The sequence below is a fragment of the Acipenser ruthenus genome, chromosome 5 (assembly GCF_902713425.1).
Source record: "Acipenser ruthenus chromosome 5, fAciRut3.2 maternal haplotype, whole genome shotgun sequence".
Lineage (NCBI taxonomy): Eukaryota > Metazoa > Chordata > Actinopteri > Acipenseriformes > Acipenseridae > Acipenser > Acipenser ruthenus.
In genome coordinates this window covers 9,246,996-9,266,101 of record NC_081193.1, presented here as the reverse complement: position 1 = coordinate 9,266,101, position 19,106 = coordinate 9,246,996, and the positions used below count along the sequence as shown (strand labels likewise).

The following is a 19,106-nucleotide window of genomic DNA, read 5'->3' as shown; positions in this document are numbered from 1 at the left end:
TAATAAAAATATTTAAAAAAACAAACAAACAAACAAAAAAAACTATATGAACATAATTTAGATATTTTATGTAATGTAATCAAAGAAACTACAAAATGATATAAGTCTACCGGAAGCCATACTAGTAGTACAGTATTTAATGTTAGATTTTGAATTGTCTCATTTCTTTTCAGTTTGTCAGTTTTTCGTTAAGTATATGGAAAACTTCAAAGCGGTATGTAATTTAATATGTTAACGTAGCATTATTCAGCAGGTTTCATTCGACTTTATGAAGATAAATTAGTTAATTCTATAGGGTGATGCAAAACATTTGGCCACGGCTGTACTGAGAACACAGTGGTGTTGTGCACAGCTGAATGCAGTCATGATTTACCCGTGGTGTGATTTACAGTGGTGTGGATAGATAGCATTCAGACAGCATCTGTAAACCTGACAACTCTCGACTATACTGGACTATATGGCACCCAGCTGTATCAGTACTTGCACTTTACTGTTCCACACTTTGCTGTATTCTACTATTGCTCTCAATTATAACTACCATATATTTTCTGTGTCCTGTACTTGATTTTAACTCTTAAAGGTAACCATATTCATGTTTTTCGTAATTTTTCTTATTTGATCTCGTTCTTATCCATTTGTTGTACTTACTACTTGCTCTTTATGGAATTTACTCTTATAAGCAAACATCTTTACTACAAGTTTAACTGCTCTTAGTCGAATTCGCTCTTAAATATAATTATTTACTGTATTCTTTATTTAGCTCTTATTTGAATTTGATCTTATTTTCTACTGATTTTACTGTACTTTATAACTGCTCTTAAAGCCCTCTCTAAACCCCCAGAGGACTCCCAGGGTGAGCTGCAACATTATTATTACATTTCTTAGCAGACGCCCTTATCCAGGGCAACTTACAATTATTACAAGATATCACATTATTCTTACATACAATTACTCATTTATACAGTTGGGTTTTTACTGGAGTAATGTAGGTAAAGTACCTTGCTCAAGGGTACAGCAGCAGTGTCCCCCCCTGGGATTGAACCCACGACCCTCCGGTCAGAAGTCCAGAGCCCTAAGCACTACCTCACACTGCTGCCCATTTGTATACTTTGCATTGTGATATTTTGTAACAACTGTAAGTCACACTGGATAAGGGCATCTGCTAAGAAAATAATAATAATAACAATGATGTAATACTGCATTACAGTTCCCCCATGTGGTTAGAAAATGATTTGCAGACAGCTTTTATTTCAATTAAGATGAATTGGAAATTAAGAATTAATTATGTGTATTTGGGTATAAACATTGCACAACAGATTTCAATTTTAGCTTTGCAATTACCAGATGGGTCTATTACTATAGATGCCTGTTGCTGAATAAATCTGCTTTAGATCTTAATGATTGGTTGTTCTGATTTGAGAATATTAATCTGCAGTATTTTTTGTCTTCCTTTTCTTAGGCATCCAATACATAGTTAGTCTCCAGTGATGATATCTTGATTGTGTAGTGTCTTACTGATGTAACTGTCTCATTATGTTCTGAAGATTTTTCTAATCAGAATCTTCTTCAATGATTCATTTTTGTCTTTCTTTCTGTTTTTGGCAGCGGATGCTATCAACAATGCAGCAGGATTCGGGTTTAATGGATACAACAAGGACGGGACGCCTCGCTGGGACCTGGTTTCAAACATCAGAATAGCAAACATTGAGGTTTGGACAGGCGTGCACAGTGTTTACCATCTTATTTGATCTATTCTGACTTGCAGAGCCAATAAAAATAATTTTTTTTGTTATTTATTTATTATTATTTACAGTTTGCCACAAGTTTTAAGATGTTCCTTGATAACTGGAATATACAGACAGCACTCTGGCTTAAAAGGTATGGAATAAACAAAATAACTAAAAACAGTAAAAATGACAAGCTTTATTCATATAGCTGCTGTAGTAATATTATATAACACTTACGTTTAGCCCTGAAAGATAGTGTTTCTGATGTCTTTTATGTTGATTGTCCTGATAGAATATGACCGAATACAACGTTAGGGTCTCTCTAGAGAATTGTGGTTGTTGAATAATCCAGCATTTTATCTTTTTAAAAGTCAGGACAGCCTACTGCATGTTGAAGAATCATTCAGTTTGTTCAAGAGAAGCTTTGAACAACAATCCTTTTCTTTTTAATATCTGCTGTATATGGTTCCTCTGGGTAATCTATTCCATCAATGTGGGTTTCACTTATACACTGACAATCAAATGCATCTAAATGTTAACTGCCCCTCGGTTGTGTCTATGCTCTCATGCAGTTAATTGCCAGTAAAACTGTACCAGATCTAGACTCCAACTAAAGTCATTCATGACTTTTTACCCTCAAGTTTGGCATTTGTGTACAGCTATACTTCATGAGTTGGGAGTTTACTAGTTAGGTAGATTTTAACTTACTGATGTTATTTGTAAATGTCCACATAAAATTGTGACAAAAATGTCAATCTGTGTTTTTTCTTAGTGTTTCAATCTGTAAATTCCATGCAAACTAAAGTAGTGCTTTACAGTGAACAAAGCGCCAATATCCATCTCTGCCTTTGTTTAATGATGAGATTAAGAAGAGTCCTGCAAGTCCTACAGTGTAACCATTGCTTTCTTTTCCGTACAGAGTCTGTTACGAGAGATGTTCCTACAACCCGACAGCAGCAACCTTCTTGCTGTCAGCGATCTGGCACGGAGTGTATCCAGGATATTACCTGACGTTCTTAACGGGGATCGTAATGACGAAAACAGCACGGGCAGTAAGTAACCAGTAGAGATGCTGGGACACATCTGCTGTGGCTTGCTTTGTTTGCAGGAAAAAGAACAACACCTGAGTTTGTGCACTCCCCCCCCCCCCCCCAGGCTGCATAGCTGTCTTTTTTGTTGAGAAAGTATTTTCTTTGTTTTTTCAGTTTTTTACAGATACTACACGCAGGCCTGTCTGCAATGTGGTGCTCAGCACACGTACAGCAAGAGCAGCTGCTGGGCTCAGCAGCATTGCGCAGGACCAAGATAATCGCTTCGGTTGTTGTAGTTGCTTGCAATTTCAACCACAGTATCTTGATGCCGTTTTGATAACAGCTTTTTAGCATCACCATTGCGATTCTCGAAGTGCATGGAAACTATCTTGACCCCATTGAGACTCAAAGGCATCAAACTGCAACCGCCTATTGACAGTGTCCCACCACTGTCTAAAGGCACTCTCTTGGTGGAAACAGCTGGCCCACCTACGCCGAGGCGTAGCGCTGGGTAGTGTCACCAGAAGGGAGGTCGTCACTACAGGTGTGTCCAGCCTGGGCTGGGGTGCTGTGTGGATTGGCCGGGGTGTGCAAGGTGGTGGAACCCACCTTGGCAGGGTCTCAACATCAGTGTTTTAGAGCTGCAGGCAATTTATCTGGCCTTGCAGAATTTTTTGCAGGAGGTTCAAGGGAGACATGGGCTTGTCCGTACAGACAACACAACAGTGGTGGCTTACATCAACCACCAGGACGGCCTCAGGTCACCCAGTCTCCATTGTGTGGCCTACAAGCTTTTGCTCTGGGCGCACAAGAACCTCCTTCCACTGCGTGCATCTGCCTGGAGTGACAAACTGAGCAGCGGACCTCCTCTCAAGAGTCCCCAGCAGCTCAGATTGGAGGCTTCATCCCGAGGTGGTGTCACCTGGGAGAGGTTTGGGAGATTCCTCCCAGGAATCAACAGGGAACCGCTGGGAACAGATGTCTTGGCACACCAGTTGCCGAGGCATTTGTTGTACGCCTTCCCACCGCTTGCCCTGCTTCCGCTGTGTCTGGAGAAAATCAGACAGGACCGGGCCAAGTAGCTGCATATTGTCCCAGGAGACTCTTGTTTTCAACTCTGATGCAGCTCCTGAGGGGCCAGCCGTGGAGACTGCTGATGCGCAGCGACCTGCTCAGTCAGGCGGGGGATCTTATGGCATCCCAAACCATTGAGCCTGCAGCTCTGGGTCTGGCCCCTGAACGGCTGCATTTGAGCCATCTGGGTCTGTCCAATAGGGTTATTGACACCCTACAAAATACCAGAGCAGCATCCACGTGTTCCCAGTACGGGTACAAGTGGGGCATCTTTGAGGCGTGGCTGTTAGAATTTGGCTTTGCCTCGTTGCAAACTACACCTCTAGGCATGAGGATTTTGTATGTATTTAAAAACCCTGTCCTGAGTAATTTCTTTCATATCCCACCTCAGTCCAGAGGTAAGGGAGTAAAGCCCAGCTTCTCTGCAGCAAAGGAATGACAGCACGTGTTTAGCCACTGAACAGGCACAGAAAGGGCAGCAGTAGAGCAGTGTGAACCGATTGTTTGGACCGAGCTTGCCACACTGCCATAACAGTGTGAGGGATTGCTCATGATGTTTTCAATGCCATGAAGCCCGTTCTGAACCACACACAGCACACTGTTCCAATCCCCTCCCTTCCCTCTGCATGCAGGTTCATTCAGTTCTCAGAGACAATAGCATTCTGGGGCAGGTTGAGTAAGCAGCCATGGCAGGAAAATACATCAAGGGTTGCCTTTTGGAAAGCTGAGAAAAATTGGAAATGTAGCTTAAGGGTCAGATCGGTTAGTTCACTCTCCATGCCATTCAGTATTTTTGTGACACTAGTGTTTCACATTGGCCTCCACAGCCACTAGATTATTATTAATTTCTTAGCAGATGCCCTTATCCAGGGCAACGTACAATTGTTACAGGATATCACATTATTTTTGTACATACAATTACCCATTTATACAGTTGAGTTTTTACTGGAGCAATCTAGGTAAAGTACCTTGCTCAAGGGTACAACAGCAGTGTCCCCCACTGGGGATTGAACCCACGACCCTCCGGTCAAGAGTCCAGAGCCCTAACCACTACTCCACACTGCTAGATATAAAATACCTTTAATCTCTTCTGTCCTGGACTCGATCCAAATGAGAAGAAATCAGAAATCCCTTACACAATTGTTTGGACAGTATGATGTTTACTAGATTTAAAGTCAGCAATACAGTACATCATTTTTTAGGTGTATGAATGAACACAGTAAATGCTTTTACAAACGTACAATAAGTTTTTTTTTTTTTTCTCTTGCTGTTCCAGATAAGGCACAACGTGAGGCAGTACTTCCTCGGCTCTTCTACACACAAATTAATCTATGATGTCATAACAGGGGCAGGGACTCAGATTGCTATAAGCTACACAGTGGTACCATTCGTATTGCTCTCTGTGCCTCCCTCTCTGAAGTTCTACAAGTAAGTACATCGCTTTATTTCAGCTAGAGAATTTGATTCCTAAGCATGCATGCTTGAGTGTTTTGGTATCATGGATGAATCATTAAACAGTGTTGAATACCAGGTGGGTCAGTACCAGTTCTTGTCAGAAACGACCTTGCTTCAGAAGTGAACCTAGCTAGCGACCAGATGCTTTCAAAACACTTGGCAGATCGGCAAAACACTCCTGCTCTTTACAATTGCAGTGCTACCTCAATGAAAGCTGCAATTTGCCTCCAAAATGCTGTTTCAATTGAATTGTTTCATGTTGCATATTCTCTAGTTCTTGTGTGTTTTTTTGTTTTTTGTTTGTCTTTTATAAGAAATTAGCTTTTCAAATGTTCTTGTGCATCAAACTTCAAGCTTATTGAATATGCCAATATAATATGCTGGACTATTTAAAAAACTTAATATAAGGAGTGAAACAACCATTTAATTTATTTCCAAGTTGAGAATTAATCTAGGTATTTGTATAAAGAAATTGGCAAGGTTTGTAAAATATTCTGTTGGTCCACTATTATCCTTACTACTTGTCTGTACTGAAATACCGATTGAAAAAGCTTTTTTCTTTTCTTTTTCAGCACATTTTTTTTACCGTCTGTATAACATGTCAGTAGTAGTGCTTCAGAACATCTAGACTGGTTCCAAGATTCCGTGTGCTGTTGCTAGGCGATAATGACCTTTATATTAAAAGTAATCTGTGCAGGCCCAAAGGGAGATGCAGTTTTTTTGTGGTAATGTCCAAGTTACAGCTCCAATATTACCACACCTTCAAGAGAATAAGAGCTTATCAATGCAAGTTCCTTCAGTAAAAAGTGCCAAACTGTGTGTCTAGTCAGGGTGTGTCCAGTTTAAAGAAAAGAAACTAAGCAGAGAGAAAAATATATCATTTATTTACTAACTAATAGGTAAAGAGAAAAACTATTTTTTAACACTTAATGAAATAGATTTTCAATTACAATTTACTTAGGTTTTTGCACATTCAGTAAAATATTACGCAGTGTTAATAGACTTGCTAGCCATGCAGTGCAAGGGCATGGGAAATTTAAATGCCCCCAAAATATATATATATATATATATATATATATATATATATATATATAATATGCTGGACTATTTAAAAAACTTGAAATCTATTTATTTGGTGTGGATCATTTGAAATATAAATGCTTTGTAGTAGGAATGTGAAAACATACACCCCCCATTGTGCATTTTCTTTTCCAGGTCATGTTACTTCTGCCTGCACATCATTTGTTTCTTGGTGATAACAATGTTGTCATTGAAGCCGAGACAAATACGAGACAAACCGACGGAGAACAGCCTGCACCAGGAGCATCTGCAGGGAGGACTAGTCGCAAACAATAGCCATTCTGCCACAGTCAACAACAGCAACCAGAAACGGAACGCCACATGAAGATATGGACCCTTTCGATAGAGGACGAGAACACTGGGACAAGTGCAGAAAAAAGTTCTTTTTTTTTTTTTTTTTTTTTAAAAGAAGTTTAGAAAAAAGAAAAAAAATATATAGTAATAAACCCTTCCAGTAAGTAGCATTATGGAGAGGGATCATAATTGCTTGAAGAAAAAAAAAAATCAAATGGAGTGAAGCTGACACAGATAACTGAAAAAAGAGCAACGTGGAACAATGAAAATTAAAATAATAAATAAATAAAATGAATAAATAAATAAATAATAGTAATGTGGTCTAATCAAAAGAGCCAGTATGCCAAAGTATGCAAAATGTTTTACAGTTGCCTTAAACCCTCTATCTACTTAACCGGTTCCCAGATTGACATTCGTTTACAGTATCATAAGGTTCCTTTGAGTTGGGATGGCGACAGTAGCAGAGCTCTTCAGGGTCATACACAAGCAGCAGTCTTTTCTGAAAGCAAACGGCCTCCGGCAGATAACAGTATTTAGGGGGTTTTTGTCTGTGTAAAAATCCAGTAAAACCTCTCCAGTAAAAAAAAAAAAAAAAAAAAAAAAAAACTATTACTATTTTTAGTCTTGGCGAATGTACATGCCATTTTGATTTAAATCTGTTTTCTGTTCTAAAGCCTAGGTAGTATCTGTCTTTCTCCTTTTTTCCATTTCCTCAAAAATGGATGTTTATTACAAACATGGGTGTGCAACACAGGAGTATACTGTATAGTTTTCATGCCAGTCCTTCCGCTCATACTTTTTAAGGGCTCATTATTATTATTTTTTTAAATCTATATATTAATTAGTTATTCTCAGATTCAGTTTTAAAGTTCAGTGCAGGTTTCTTCACGGTTGTAACAATTTTAGCTGACCCGAACAAGTGTTGGAGCGAATGGAGTTTATCATGACCCTCCCATCTTGACCCTATCAAAAGGCAACCTTCTCTTCCCATTGACGCTTTCCTGAAATGTTCAGTCCCAATGAGATTAGGTGCTGACGGACTCAAGGGTGCACGTCAGGGGAACGAGGTTGCAGTTTGATAGGTTGTTCAGTGTCACACAGTGGGGAGTGGGGTCAAGGTAACATAGTCAGTTGCAGTCTAATTTGTACATGTCCAATGTCAATTACTTGAGACTGTTTCGACCCAGTTCCCAGTGAATAGGTATCCAAAACACAATAAACACTATCTGTTTTGGAGCTATGTAGCATGCAGTGTCTCCGGAGAAAAACTAAAACATATTTAATGTACACTGATATATACTTTAAGTGATTACTAAAAATAGATACAGTAATTGTAATAAAAACAATATTAATAATAACCCTCATAGCATCTGTGGCCCTGTGCACTCTTTACTAGAAGAGTAAACAAAGACTAATTGGAAATGGCATTTCTTGAACTAACCTGCAATCGATTTCATTAACTTGTTTTGTGTTTGTTTTTATGTTACATAAAAACTGTGTTGTTTTGGAGGCTGTTTTTTTTTTCATCCATATAAAAGGGAGACATTATATTGCAAATAGGATAAACTACTGGTTTTGTTTGCATTTTTAAAAACCCTTGCATGCTTTTTTATGTCGTGAAACAAAGCCTAAGAATGGAGAGGTGGTGCTAAACCAGATAAAGGGAGATTTGCAGATAGACCTGCTGCAAATACTCCTCTGCATGAGGCACAGAGCCAACTAGCAGCAGAAGAACAGTGCACTTCCCGTGTCGTGCAGATACCTATAATGAGAGACGTTCAGTAATCATTTTCTACAAGTACTCCCCAGATAACATGAGTGATACTGTAATAAACTCTAGAACACCGGTGCAAACGATCTAAGCTTGTGTACAGTAGGAATATGTTTTTAGTGTAACACAAAGTTCTAGATGTTCTGAATTGACTCAATCAGCTGTGACAGGATGGTGCAAATACATCAAAACTCACAGCACCACGACTACGAAAATGTACAGAGTAAGCAATATTTATACTTTATCTCTCTATTAGAAGCCAGTTATAATTTCAAAAAATACAAATCCAGGTTCATTCCAATCAAGCTTTTTGACTTGGTTGACTGGCAGCTACCCAGTAGAGTAGTGAGAGGGTCTCAACTGTTGCCCAAGCAAGCTGTTCGCTTCACCGTTTAAGGAAATGATATTACATGGCAACTTACCTCTCACCAGTCAAAAATGTTTTTGAGCCCCTCTTAATATAAGGAGTGAAACAACCATTTAATTTATTTCCAAGTTGAGAATTAATCTAGGTATTTATATAAAGAAATTATCAAGGTTTGTAAAATATTCTGTTGGTCCACTATTATCCTTACTACTTGTCTGAAATACCGATTGAAAAAGCTTTTTTCTTTTCTTTTTCAGTGCATTTTTTTTTACCGTCTGTATAACATGTCAGTAGTAGTGCTTCAGAACATCTAGACTGGTTCCAAGATTCCGTGTGCTGTTGCTAGGCGATAATGACCTTTATATTAAAAGTAATCTGTGCAGGCCCAAAGGGAGATGCATTTTTTTGTGGTAATGTCCAAGTTACAGCTCCAATATTACCACACCTTCAAGAGAATAAGAGCTTATCAATGCAAGTTCCTTCAGTAAAAAGTGCCAAACTGTGTGTCTAGTCAGGGTGTGTCCAGTTTAAAGAAAAGAAACTAAGCTGAGAGAAAAATATATCATTTATTTACTTACTAATAGGTAAAGAGAAAAACTATTTTTTAACACCTAATGAAATAGATTTTCAATTACAATTTACTTAGGTTTTTGCACATTCAGTAAAATATTACGCAGTGTTAATAGACTTGTTAGCCATGCAGTGCAAGGGCATGGGAAATTTAAATCCCCCCCCCCCCCAAAAAAAAAAAAATATATATATATATATATATATATATGCGCATCCGTAGTAATGTTTTTACAGATAGCAGGTGCTCCCTTTCTCTTATACATCTCTTATACCATTCATGTTCTACAACCATTCATGTCCTATTGTTGCTTACAACAAAAAAAGAATGATAAGAGTTTGTTGCAGGGGGTTCAAATTGTAACAATTATTATTATTATTTTTTTTATTTTTTTGCCAAAAAATATTACATGTGAATGTGTGAGCTCCTTATACTAGTTGGAAGTCTTGTGTCTCAATTTGACTATCCTGCCATTTCATGTATTTGTTCTGTATCATTTGTTACAAAGCCATGCCATGTGGGCTCTGTCTGTCAAAAGGGATTTTTCTGTCTGTCCATCTGTTTCCAGCCCAGACCCTCCCAGTGTAGAGGCTTCACAGCGTTATAAGGAGCAGAAGATTTGTTGCATGTTTACACCCAGTTTCAAAATCTGATCCCCAAGCTCAATATTGTAGTAGTTCAATGTGACTCTCGCTCTCCCAGGAAATTGCCACTATTGTATCTATATGTCTGTGTTTCATTGGTCTATTACAATAGACCTCCAAGACCAAGTCCTAACTAATAAAAACAACACCATTTGGGTTCAACAAAAAGACTTCAGTAAAGTCCTAGAGAATAATATGGTTGCAGCGTGTTGCTGGAAATCTTGGGTATTGTAGGTAGTATCCTAATAACCAGCAGTTTACATTATGCTTTGTCCTTTTTAATAATGCTGATTTTATATATATATATATATATATATATATATATATATATATATATATATATATATATATATAATGTGTCATTTCAGTGTTACCGGCCATGTTTCAACTGTCTTATACTCTGTTTTTGAAGCTCTTGGCTCAGATGGTTAGACTTGACAAAGGGGTCTTATCAGTAATGTGGTCTCTACAGTGAACCCCCCACCCCCCCAGGTTTGCCATGTATAGGGGTTTCCTGTTTCATACTCTTTTTTTATAACCATTTTAAATGCTCCTCATTATCATTGCACAGTGGAGCTCTTCATATTAAATTTGTACACATTTTCTACACATTACTTTCTAGCTACAACTTCACTTCGCTTTTTAAAGAAAACTGTCCAGCACATGGAGCATTGTGAGTGTCTAATACCTACAGACCAACAAGGAGGCACTTCTTTAGTTATATTTACTGAACACAGTTTCAAATTTAAGACAAGAAAAAAATAGAACTGAACAATGATTGGTTATAGCAGATAATACTAAAGCCCAAGTAATCGTAAAAAAAAAAAGAAAAAGGTTTTTAACCTTTGTTGCAACACCATTTAGTCAATCACCATAACCAGTCCAGGATACTGTGGTCCTTGTCTGTAGATTTATCTTAACCGGTTTCTTGAAATGTTAAATATGGTTTAATTTTGAATTTTTGTGACAAGTATCTGCTGTGACCTGTAACTTAACAGATGCAGTTAAAAGCACAGCCCTGCTTCACTCTCATTTGGTTCACATGGTTTTGACCTTGTTTGCCCAAAGCAATGACATCTGGGAGACACTCATATATTCCCTTCTAGTGATGTGGATCTCAGTACATGATGCAGCCTTCCTTCATTCTGACAGAGGCTTACTTTATTGCACCAATGAAAGCCACACAGTGAGCACATACGTCTCATAAAGTGCTTAATGTTTGCAGAGTATTCTACTCATTAGTTCAATGTGTGTTGATGCAATCCGAAAATAATCTGATTGACAGCTGTCATTGTTTCTGCTGTGCTGTATGTTTAATAAAAAATGTCAATATATTGTTTGATCCAACCCTTATAAATGTATACACCTTATTTAATGGGTAGGGGTTTGCTGTTAATGATTAAGAGATGTGCTCCTGCGGACATGTGAAGTGAGTTTGAAAATGTCCTGAGGGGTTGGTAACAGTTATGTTTCCAGGTTTACGTGTATAAAAACTTCACAATGGAGACTTACCAAATTTGCCTTCCCTGGATTCATCTGCCTGCTGGTTTACTGTTTTAAATTTTTTTTTTTTTTTTTTTTTATTATTATTTTTTTTTTTTAAACAAGTGACATTTTAAATCTCATTTACAAAACTGATTTTGGTGGTGGTGGTGGTGTGCTCTGAAATTGTCACTTTGTCAACACTGTGATGCATTAATCACTATTTTGTACTTCAGGGTAATAATGCTTTATTTGTAACATTATAGTGGCTGTTTTAAGGGGCATTTGTACCTTTTTGTCTAAATGTTTCATTTGTAATCCGGAAGCGTTTGTCAGTGTGTGTGTGTGTGTGTGGGTGTGTGTGTGTGTTTCTTGGCAGTGCTGATTAAAACAGCAGATTAAAATGAGTAAACCTGGTATTTATTTACTTTCCTTTCACATACTCGTTACTACTGTCAGCATCCTCACAACTGAACTGACCATTAGTTCTGCAGTCTCTTATCAACATACTACACATTACAGTTAGTCTTAGCTAATTGTGTTTTGAGTAGAACTGCCATTATTCCAGTAGTTAAAAGTCTGTAAAGCTTAGAATGTTGGTGCAGTGATTGTAACAAACCATATTCAAAAACTACGAGTGTCAGTGTGCACTTAAGTGCCAAGTAAATGTTTATTTTTTATTGAGAAAGCTCAAGTGAGAATCAGCACTCGAGTGTTGTTCCTGCTGTGATACAGTACCAACGCACAGAGACGCATACTGCTAGATAATTGACCTTTCACTTAAATGAATTACCCTGCAGATCACACTGATTAATATTACTATAATATTATTGCGATAAGTGTTACGTTCTGTCTTTACATTCTGTTCTAAAATTCCCTTGTATTTGTCTTTTTTTCAATAAATGTAATAATCATGTTAAATTAATAACAGCCACTTTATGTTGTTACTCTACTTGCCGTGGCCAGGAACCAGTCCCTTAAAATACATAACCTAGAATGTTGCTTTAAGTGCTTGTCGCAGCAGGACTGTACGGCTAACAAACTGCTGCATGGAAACTAGCTGCTCAGGGTGAGTATTCCGCAGGTTACTGAACAAGGCCCTGTGAAAACAAGAAACATTGTATATTACTGAACGTTTTACAAGCAAATAGTTTAAAAAAAAAAAAGCAAGCATTTAAGCAAGAAATTATGTCAAGCCTATCTTAGGGGATGGGTCAGGACTGGTGTTTATTTTGTGCATGGAAAGTCATTAGTAATTTTCCTGCAATTGTAAGATTTTAATAGCACGTCCGTGAGATTAAATTCAGTCTAGCAGGTTTTCAAATACAATGATGTTTTCCAAATTTGTAGGCCGTGCTGTTTGCAAAACATGTTTAGAAAATTATTTCAAACCGACCGTTTAGAAAACACACAAATCGGTCCAAACACCTGGGTGTCATATTTTTTGATTGCTAAACAGATTATTTCATTTCATCTGTCTTTTGACCATTTTAGTGCCCACAAAACCATACCTTCAACCCAAGACCAAGCTTACCCATCTTCATCAACAGGGCTTGGATCATGAATTTGTATTTGCAGCCCCACTCAAATCCACCTAATAAAGTCATTTTGGCAAAGATGGTTTCTTTAATACCAACGCCAATGTACATTTCTGTTATAACAGGATATATTTTCATTTTCAAATAAAAATAGTACAATACAATGATATTTTTAGTTATGATTTATTAGTGAAGACACATATTCTAAGCACGTTCTTTCCGCTGGTTCTCCTGAAGAAATTCTGATCTGTCCCAGGAATAAATCACTGTCTGTTGGAAAACAGGAATATTCATTATTATTATTATTATTATTATTATTATTTATTTCTTAGCAGACGCCCTCATCCAGGGCGACTTACAATCGTAAGCAAATACATTTCAAGTATCAAAGTACAAGTAATAATACAATTAAGAGCAAGATAAATACAATGACTTTGGTTCAAGCAAGTACAAGTGTGACAAAACACAATTCAATAATACAGCAGATAACAGTGTCAGTGATAGTTACATCAGGATATGACTAAATACAAAATACTACAGATTAAACACTTGGCAGATTACAGTACTCTGAAGTACAGGATTAAATGCAGTAAAATAGGGGGCAGATAAGAGCAAGTAAAGCGCATTTAAGGAAGGGTGATAAGTGTCCCATGGGAAAAACAGAGGAGTTCTACAGGTGCTGTCTGAAGAGGTGAGTCTTAAGGAGGCGCCGGAATGTGGTCAGGGACTGGGCAGTCCTGACATCTGTAGGAAGGTCATTCCACCACTGCGGAGCGAGGGTGGAGAAGGAGCGGGCTCTGGAGGCAGGGGAGCGTAGAGGAGGTAGAGCCAGCCTTTTAGTGCAGGCGGAGCGGAGAGGTTGAGTGGGGGTGTAGGGAGAGATGAGGGTCTGGAGGTAGCTGGGTGCAGTCTGGTCAAGGCATCTGAAGCCTAGTACAAGAGTCTGGAACTGGATGCGAGCGGTGATCGGGAGCCAGTGGAGTTGCGTGGGAGAAGCGAGGCAGAGAGAACACCAGGCGGGCAGCGGAGTTCTGGATGAGCTGGAGCGGACGGGTGGCGGACGCTGGGAGGCCAGCCAGGAGGGAGTTGCAGTAGTCTAGGCGGGAGAGTACCAAGGCCTGGACCAGGAGCTGGGTGGTGTAGTTGGTGAGGAAGGGTCGGATTCTTCGGATGTTGCTCAGGAAGAATCGGCAAGTGTGTGCCAGAGTGGAGATGTGCTGGGAATAAGAGAGGCAGGGGTCCAGGGTGACTCCGAGGTTCTTAGCGGAGGAAGAGGGAGAGAGTGTGGTAGATTCCAGGTGAACAGAGATAGAGAGATCAGAGGAGGCGGAGGAGGAGGAGGGAAAGAAAAGGAGGTCAGATTTAGAGAGGTTAAGTTTGAGGTGAGTGCATCCAGGAGGAAATAGCAGACAGACAGGTAGACATACGGGAGGGGATGGTGGAGTCAGAGGTGGGGAAGGAGAGGAAAATCTGAGCATCATCAGCATAGAAATGGTATGAGAAACCATGCGATGAGGGGGCCCAGGGAGCGGGTGTAGAGAGAGAACAGGAGAGGACCCAAGACTGACCCTTGGGGGACTCCTGTTAAGAGAGGGCGAGGTGTGGAGGTTGCTCCACGCCAGGTTACCTGGTAAGTGTGGTTGGAGAAGTAGGAGGAGAACCAGGCCAGAGCAGTGCCAGAGATCCCCAGGTCAGCGAGAGATGATAGTAGAATAGAGTGATCATATATAATATATATATATATAATCTGCAAGGAAAACAAATGATTACATGCTCTAGTTTAAAATGATCTTGTGTGATGCTGGTAGGGCAAGGTTACCTATTATATATTTTAAGTTCATGTATATAAAATCAATTTTATTTAAGGGGCTATAACGCAGTGGGCTGCAGTCACCAGGGTGTGGAATAATATCCATCGAGAAAGTGTAAAGAAACTACATTATGTATGTGTTCCTGTGTGAAACACACAGTAAAGATTTTAAGCAGAATTTAACAAGTTTCCTTTCCTGACTCCAATCATTAAAAGTCACACTTTTACAGCATAATCATAATCATTGGACACAATAATAAGCTCCCTAGTTATTAGCAGAAATGAATCAGTAATTAATTATCTTATCTCTGGGTGGCATCGGACATGGCGCTGGTGTCAATTTCCCACATCCCACTCAGGCCCTTGTCTTGAGGAGAACAACATCTCTCTTGCTAACAGCATACCTTGCAGTTGTGTTCATCAAAGTGTGCTTCATAATATTTCTTGAACCTTCATTAACCCTACAGAGGCATAGCTAGCGTAATCCCCGGGGTGCCTTATGGGGAATCACACTTTATTTTGGATTTATTTTGGGGCAGGACTGCAATAAAGCCCTTGTCCTCAGAATACAATACCTTTATGATATTATTTTGTAAAAAAAACAACAGCAAATGAATAAATGTGCACAGTGCTGTTATTAGGCAGGGTTAGGGTTTAGGCATATGTACTAAAATGCGTGCTAACCAAGACTTTAAAAATCTATTTTCTTGCCAAATGTAGTTATTTTAATGACAATGCTGTAGGAATTAAAGTTGATGCTGTTTCCGGGTATATTAGTACTTTTTTATAATCATTTTTTATACAACCTTTGAAAATTATAAACAGCTGTACATTTATGCAAATAAATGTAATTTTAATTTAAAATGCAAGTATGAAAACACCTGCCATCCGTTACCGGGATGTTAATAGCACAAGAATATAAAAAAACATAAAACATGATAACATTCAATAGTTTAACTAAGTTATGATATTCAAACTTGAAATGCTTGTTTTTTAAAACTAATATTTGTGTTTTCAGCAAGGGATGTACTGTTTCATACATGTTTGGTGATCCATAATAATACATTGTAATAGTATATTAATCTTATTAAACCATAATGTGTTCAATATATTGCTACACATTTTATTTACAGCCGGGTATCCAGGACACACAGCTTGGCTGACTGACCGAAACTGGATTATTCAACTTTAACAATGACACAGCAAATGAAATCCATAGCATCATGGGGTGCTATTTTATGCACTAAATATGGCAGGACATATATATATATATATATATATATATATATATATATATATATATATATATATATATATATATATTCATTGGTCCTACCTCTGTAGATTTACATTAAGTATACTTTTGCACAGCATGTTTTAACCACTGTGCAGTATTCCTTATTACTGAATGCATTCCCTTTATACCGTATTGTTCGTTTCAATCCACCACGAAACCGCAGTAGGTAGAGAGACATCGCATCAGTCTACGTCACGGCTCAGTGAAGAGCCATGTGACAAGGGTGTTTTGTACTAGCATTACAAGATGGCTGTTGTTTTGGAAAAAAAGGAATTAAAATAATTGAAACAAAAATAAATTAATAAATAACGCTTCTCAGTTAACAAGAAGTAAACCGTTCACTAGAACGGACATCAATTGATTAAAAAAAAAAGGTAAGGAGCATTATTGCCCAGTAGGTTTTTGATCTTTCCAAACAGAAGGTATACATTTTGACAGTGATTAAAGAAGCTGCAAGTAGCTTTATTTACCCTGCCATAACTGTCACTTCGCGCTAGGTGCGTTGGCAAAACAGCTGAAGCGCTATAAATTCGGAAAGTTTGTAAAGGAAACACGACATAACTGACCAAATTGCACCTTCTTTATATACCCTGTCATGACATTCAGACGGGGTTGGTGATGTAAACGTATTGGATTGGAATATAGCCTAGCCTGCGAAGAACAGAAATGCACAGTTTTATTTATGCTGCTCCTATGTTAAGGTGGTTCTGACAAGACCGAATAATAATATTGAGAAACTAGTGTATTTACACAATGCTATTTAGACAAGCTTGCCGAGGCAGGTATTGGTAAAGCTAGAAATATTTGCGTGACCTCATACTGCAGTAAGCATTGTTTTTAAACTTTATAAGCAGGTCATTCCAAGGCAATACTGATGATGTGTTGTCGTCTTGTGTAGGTTGTGTATGAAAGGTTATTAAAGGTCAAAGTGTTTTCTGTTACGCTTGTATGGAAAGAAAATTCAGTTATTTAGAGGTTCCAGCTAACCTGTGCAAATCTGAGAAATGTGTTGGTAACAAAACCCGGTCTTTTGAAAATCGTCTTGCATATTTACCTGTAAAATGGTGGGACACCTTCCAGTAATTTGTAAAGCCAGTGCTTAAAACAAAAAATAAATTGTACAGTAGGGCCTACATGTCAGCCTCTCTTTTCAGGTGCACTTTTCCTGGGTGTTTCAAAACAGAACCCTGTGACCTTTATATTTATATCAATTTTTTAAAAAAAAACAACTTTATTTTACATCGAGCAGTCTTGCTCATTGTTACCCAAAGTTGGTTTTATGTGTTTCATATTTATCCCAGACGGGTTAATTTGTAAACAAAAAGGCACTGGATGTTATAATTAAGGAAGAGGGGCACAGTAGTGTTTTTGGTTTTGATTTACACCAGTTTATCCTGGGTAAAGAGCTACTGTACCATGAGACACCTGACCCCAGACAACAAATGAAAAACCGTCTGCACAGCCCAAAGTTCTCATAGTTTTTTTTATGGTTTTATTGCCATGCTGTGTACAGCATCCAGTAATCTGTAAAGAGAAAGCTTATTATTAAATCCATAAATCTCATGATCAGGGTATTGGTACTGTACCTGTACCAGGAATATGTGGTGTGAGATGATTCAAGAGGTGTATCATTGCTATCGGGCATAAACTATAGGTTTCTAACTAAACATTCCAGGCATTAGGCAAAAATATAGAAAGCATTAGGTTCTGTAGAAAATTACAACAATACTGTAGGTGGAAGATGATTTATCCTTATTCTAATACTGTAACTACATGACACCTTTCTTTAAACAAAGCTGCACATGTTGGAATCAGCTGGACCAAGTCCTTCTGATGGCTGTTTTATCTGGAAGGAAACGTGGCAGTGAGTAATTGCTTGGATTATCTGTCAGCCTTGCAGTGGTTTAATAAAGGTTCATGGGGAGCAAGATGGCTATTGAATGGCTCACATTAAACCTTGTGCATCTGCTTGCCTTGGAATCTGCAAATGAATAGAGTGTGGTGTGCTCTGACTAAATACATTGGGTGGGTTCTAAAGGCACACTCTCTTGTGTGTGCTTCAGCTCATGCTTTCACAGTGTGTCCTGTTTTTTATTCTGGGCTGATGAGGTTGGGCGTAGCAGTCAGTGCCATCTCATCCATTATTTATAGGAGAAGGTCTGTTCGGCTGAAGCTGCTGAGGCAAGCTTGTTGATATCCTGTTTTTGTCTTTACACACAAAGGTAAGCTTGACATTCATGTTTTTTTTTAATAACAATTAAAAAATGAAATCAGTACTTTTTGTCTGCTTCATATCTGTACTGAATGTACTCAGAAAAGAGAATTGGGTGTACTCAGAAAAGAGAATGCTGCTTCTCAATGGACCTTCCAGTATAAATAATGTAAACAATTTCTTCTTTACAAATAATATACATATGCCAGTATATTATAAAGAGAAGTATCTAACAGCTATTTTGATATATAAAAATAATCTCTTTTTTGCATTTTTATGTCATGCTCTTGGTTGTCATTTACTGTAACGACCGATGGCAAAAAGGTAATTTTATGTATGTATGTATGTATGTATGTATGTATTTTTAATTGAAAGCACGTTTTTTTTTAAATACATTATGGATTTGGCTATTCCGAATCACTGCTGGTGATGTCTGGAGTAACTGTTTTGACAACAGAGCAGCTTCATATGGTTTTGGGCTGCTTGCAGGGAACATACATACTGGCTGCCATTATGTTGCTTTAAGTGCCAGTGAATTCGAGGTTTGTTATTTTGTGCTCAATTTAAAATGCATTAGTGTACTGCATTGTAATGGCATTGAGTTGGTTTTGTTATTAAAATCAGCGATTCTCAAAAAAACCCCCCCAAAAAAACCATCTGGTTTGTGAAGGCAGCATTTGAGGGTTTTGTTCATAAGGCTAATGCATATATTTCTATATGTGCACCGATAATCGGTAGCCTATTGGCATGGTACCG

At 38.2% G+C, this 19,106-nt stretch overlaps 2 protein-coding genes across 13 annotated transcripts in view; both read left to right on the top strand.

Moving 5' to 3' along the window:
- The window catches only part of LOC117402980 (lysophospholipid acyltransferase 2-like), a 109,287-nt gene extending 97,377 nt beyond the window's left edge, over window positions 1-11,910 (top strand). For both annotated transcript variants that reach the window (XM_034004741.3, XM_059023617.1), the window contains 5 exons: window positions 1,606-1,709; window positions 1,814-1,878; window positions 2,647-2,779; window positions 5,109-5,260; window positions 6,503-11,910. In XM_034004741.3, coding sequence (XP_033860632.1) covers window positions 1,606-1,709; window positions 1,814-1,878; window positions 2,647-2,779; window positions 5,109-5,260; window positions 6,503-6,692 — 644 coding nt within the window. In that variant the 3' untranslated portion in view covers window positions 6,693-11,910. The remainder of the gene's footprint in view (window positions 1-1,605; window positions 1,710-1,813; window positions 1,879-2,646; window positions 2,780-5,108; window positions 5,261-6,502) is intronic.
- Window positions 11,911-16,344: 4,434 nt separating this feature from the next.
- LOC117402662 (kinase D-interacting substrate of 220 kDa B-like) overlaps window positions 16,345-19,106 on the top strand; it is a 58,605-nt gene continuing 55,843 nt past the window's right edge. For 7 of the 11 annotated variants that reach the window (XM_034921375.2, XM_034921374.2, XM_034921371.2 and 4 more), the window contains exon 1: window positions 17,935-18,002. In XM_034921375.2, coding sequence (XP_034777266.1) covers window positions 17,972-18,002 — 31 coding nt within the window. In that variant the 5' untranslated portion in view covers window positions 17,935-17,971. Of the gene's footprint in view, window positions 16,513-17,934; window positions 18,003-18,156; window positions 18,361-19,106 lie in introns of those variants that run through there. The other 4 variants (XM_059023616.1, XM_034004028.3, XM_034921376.2 and 1 more) reach the window with 4 other exon arrangements.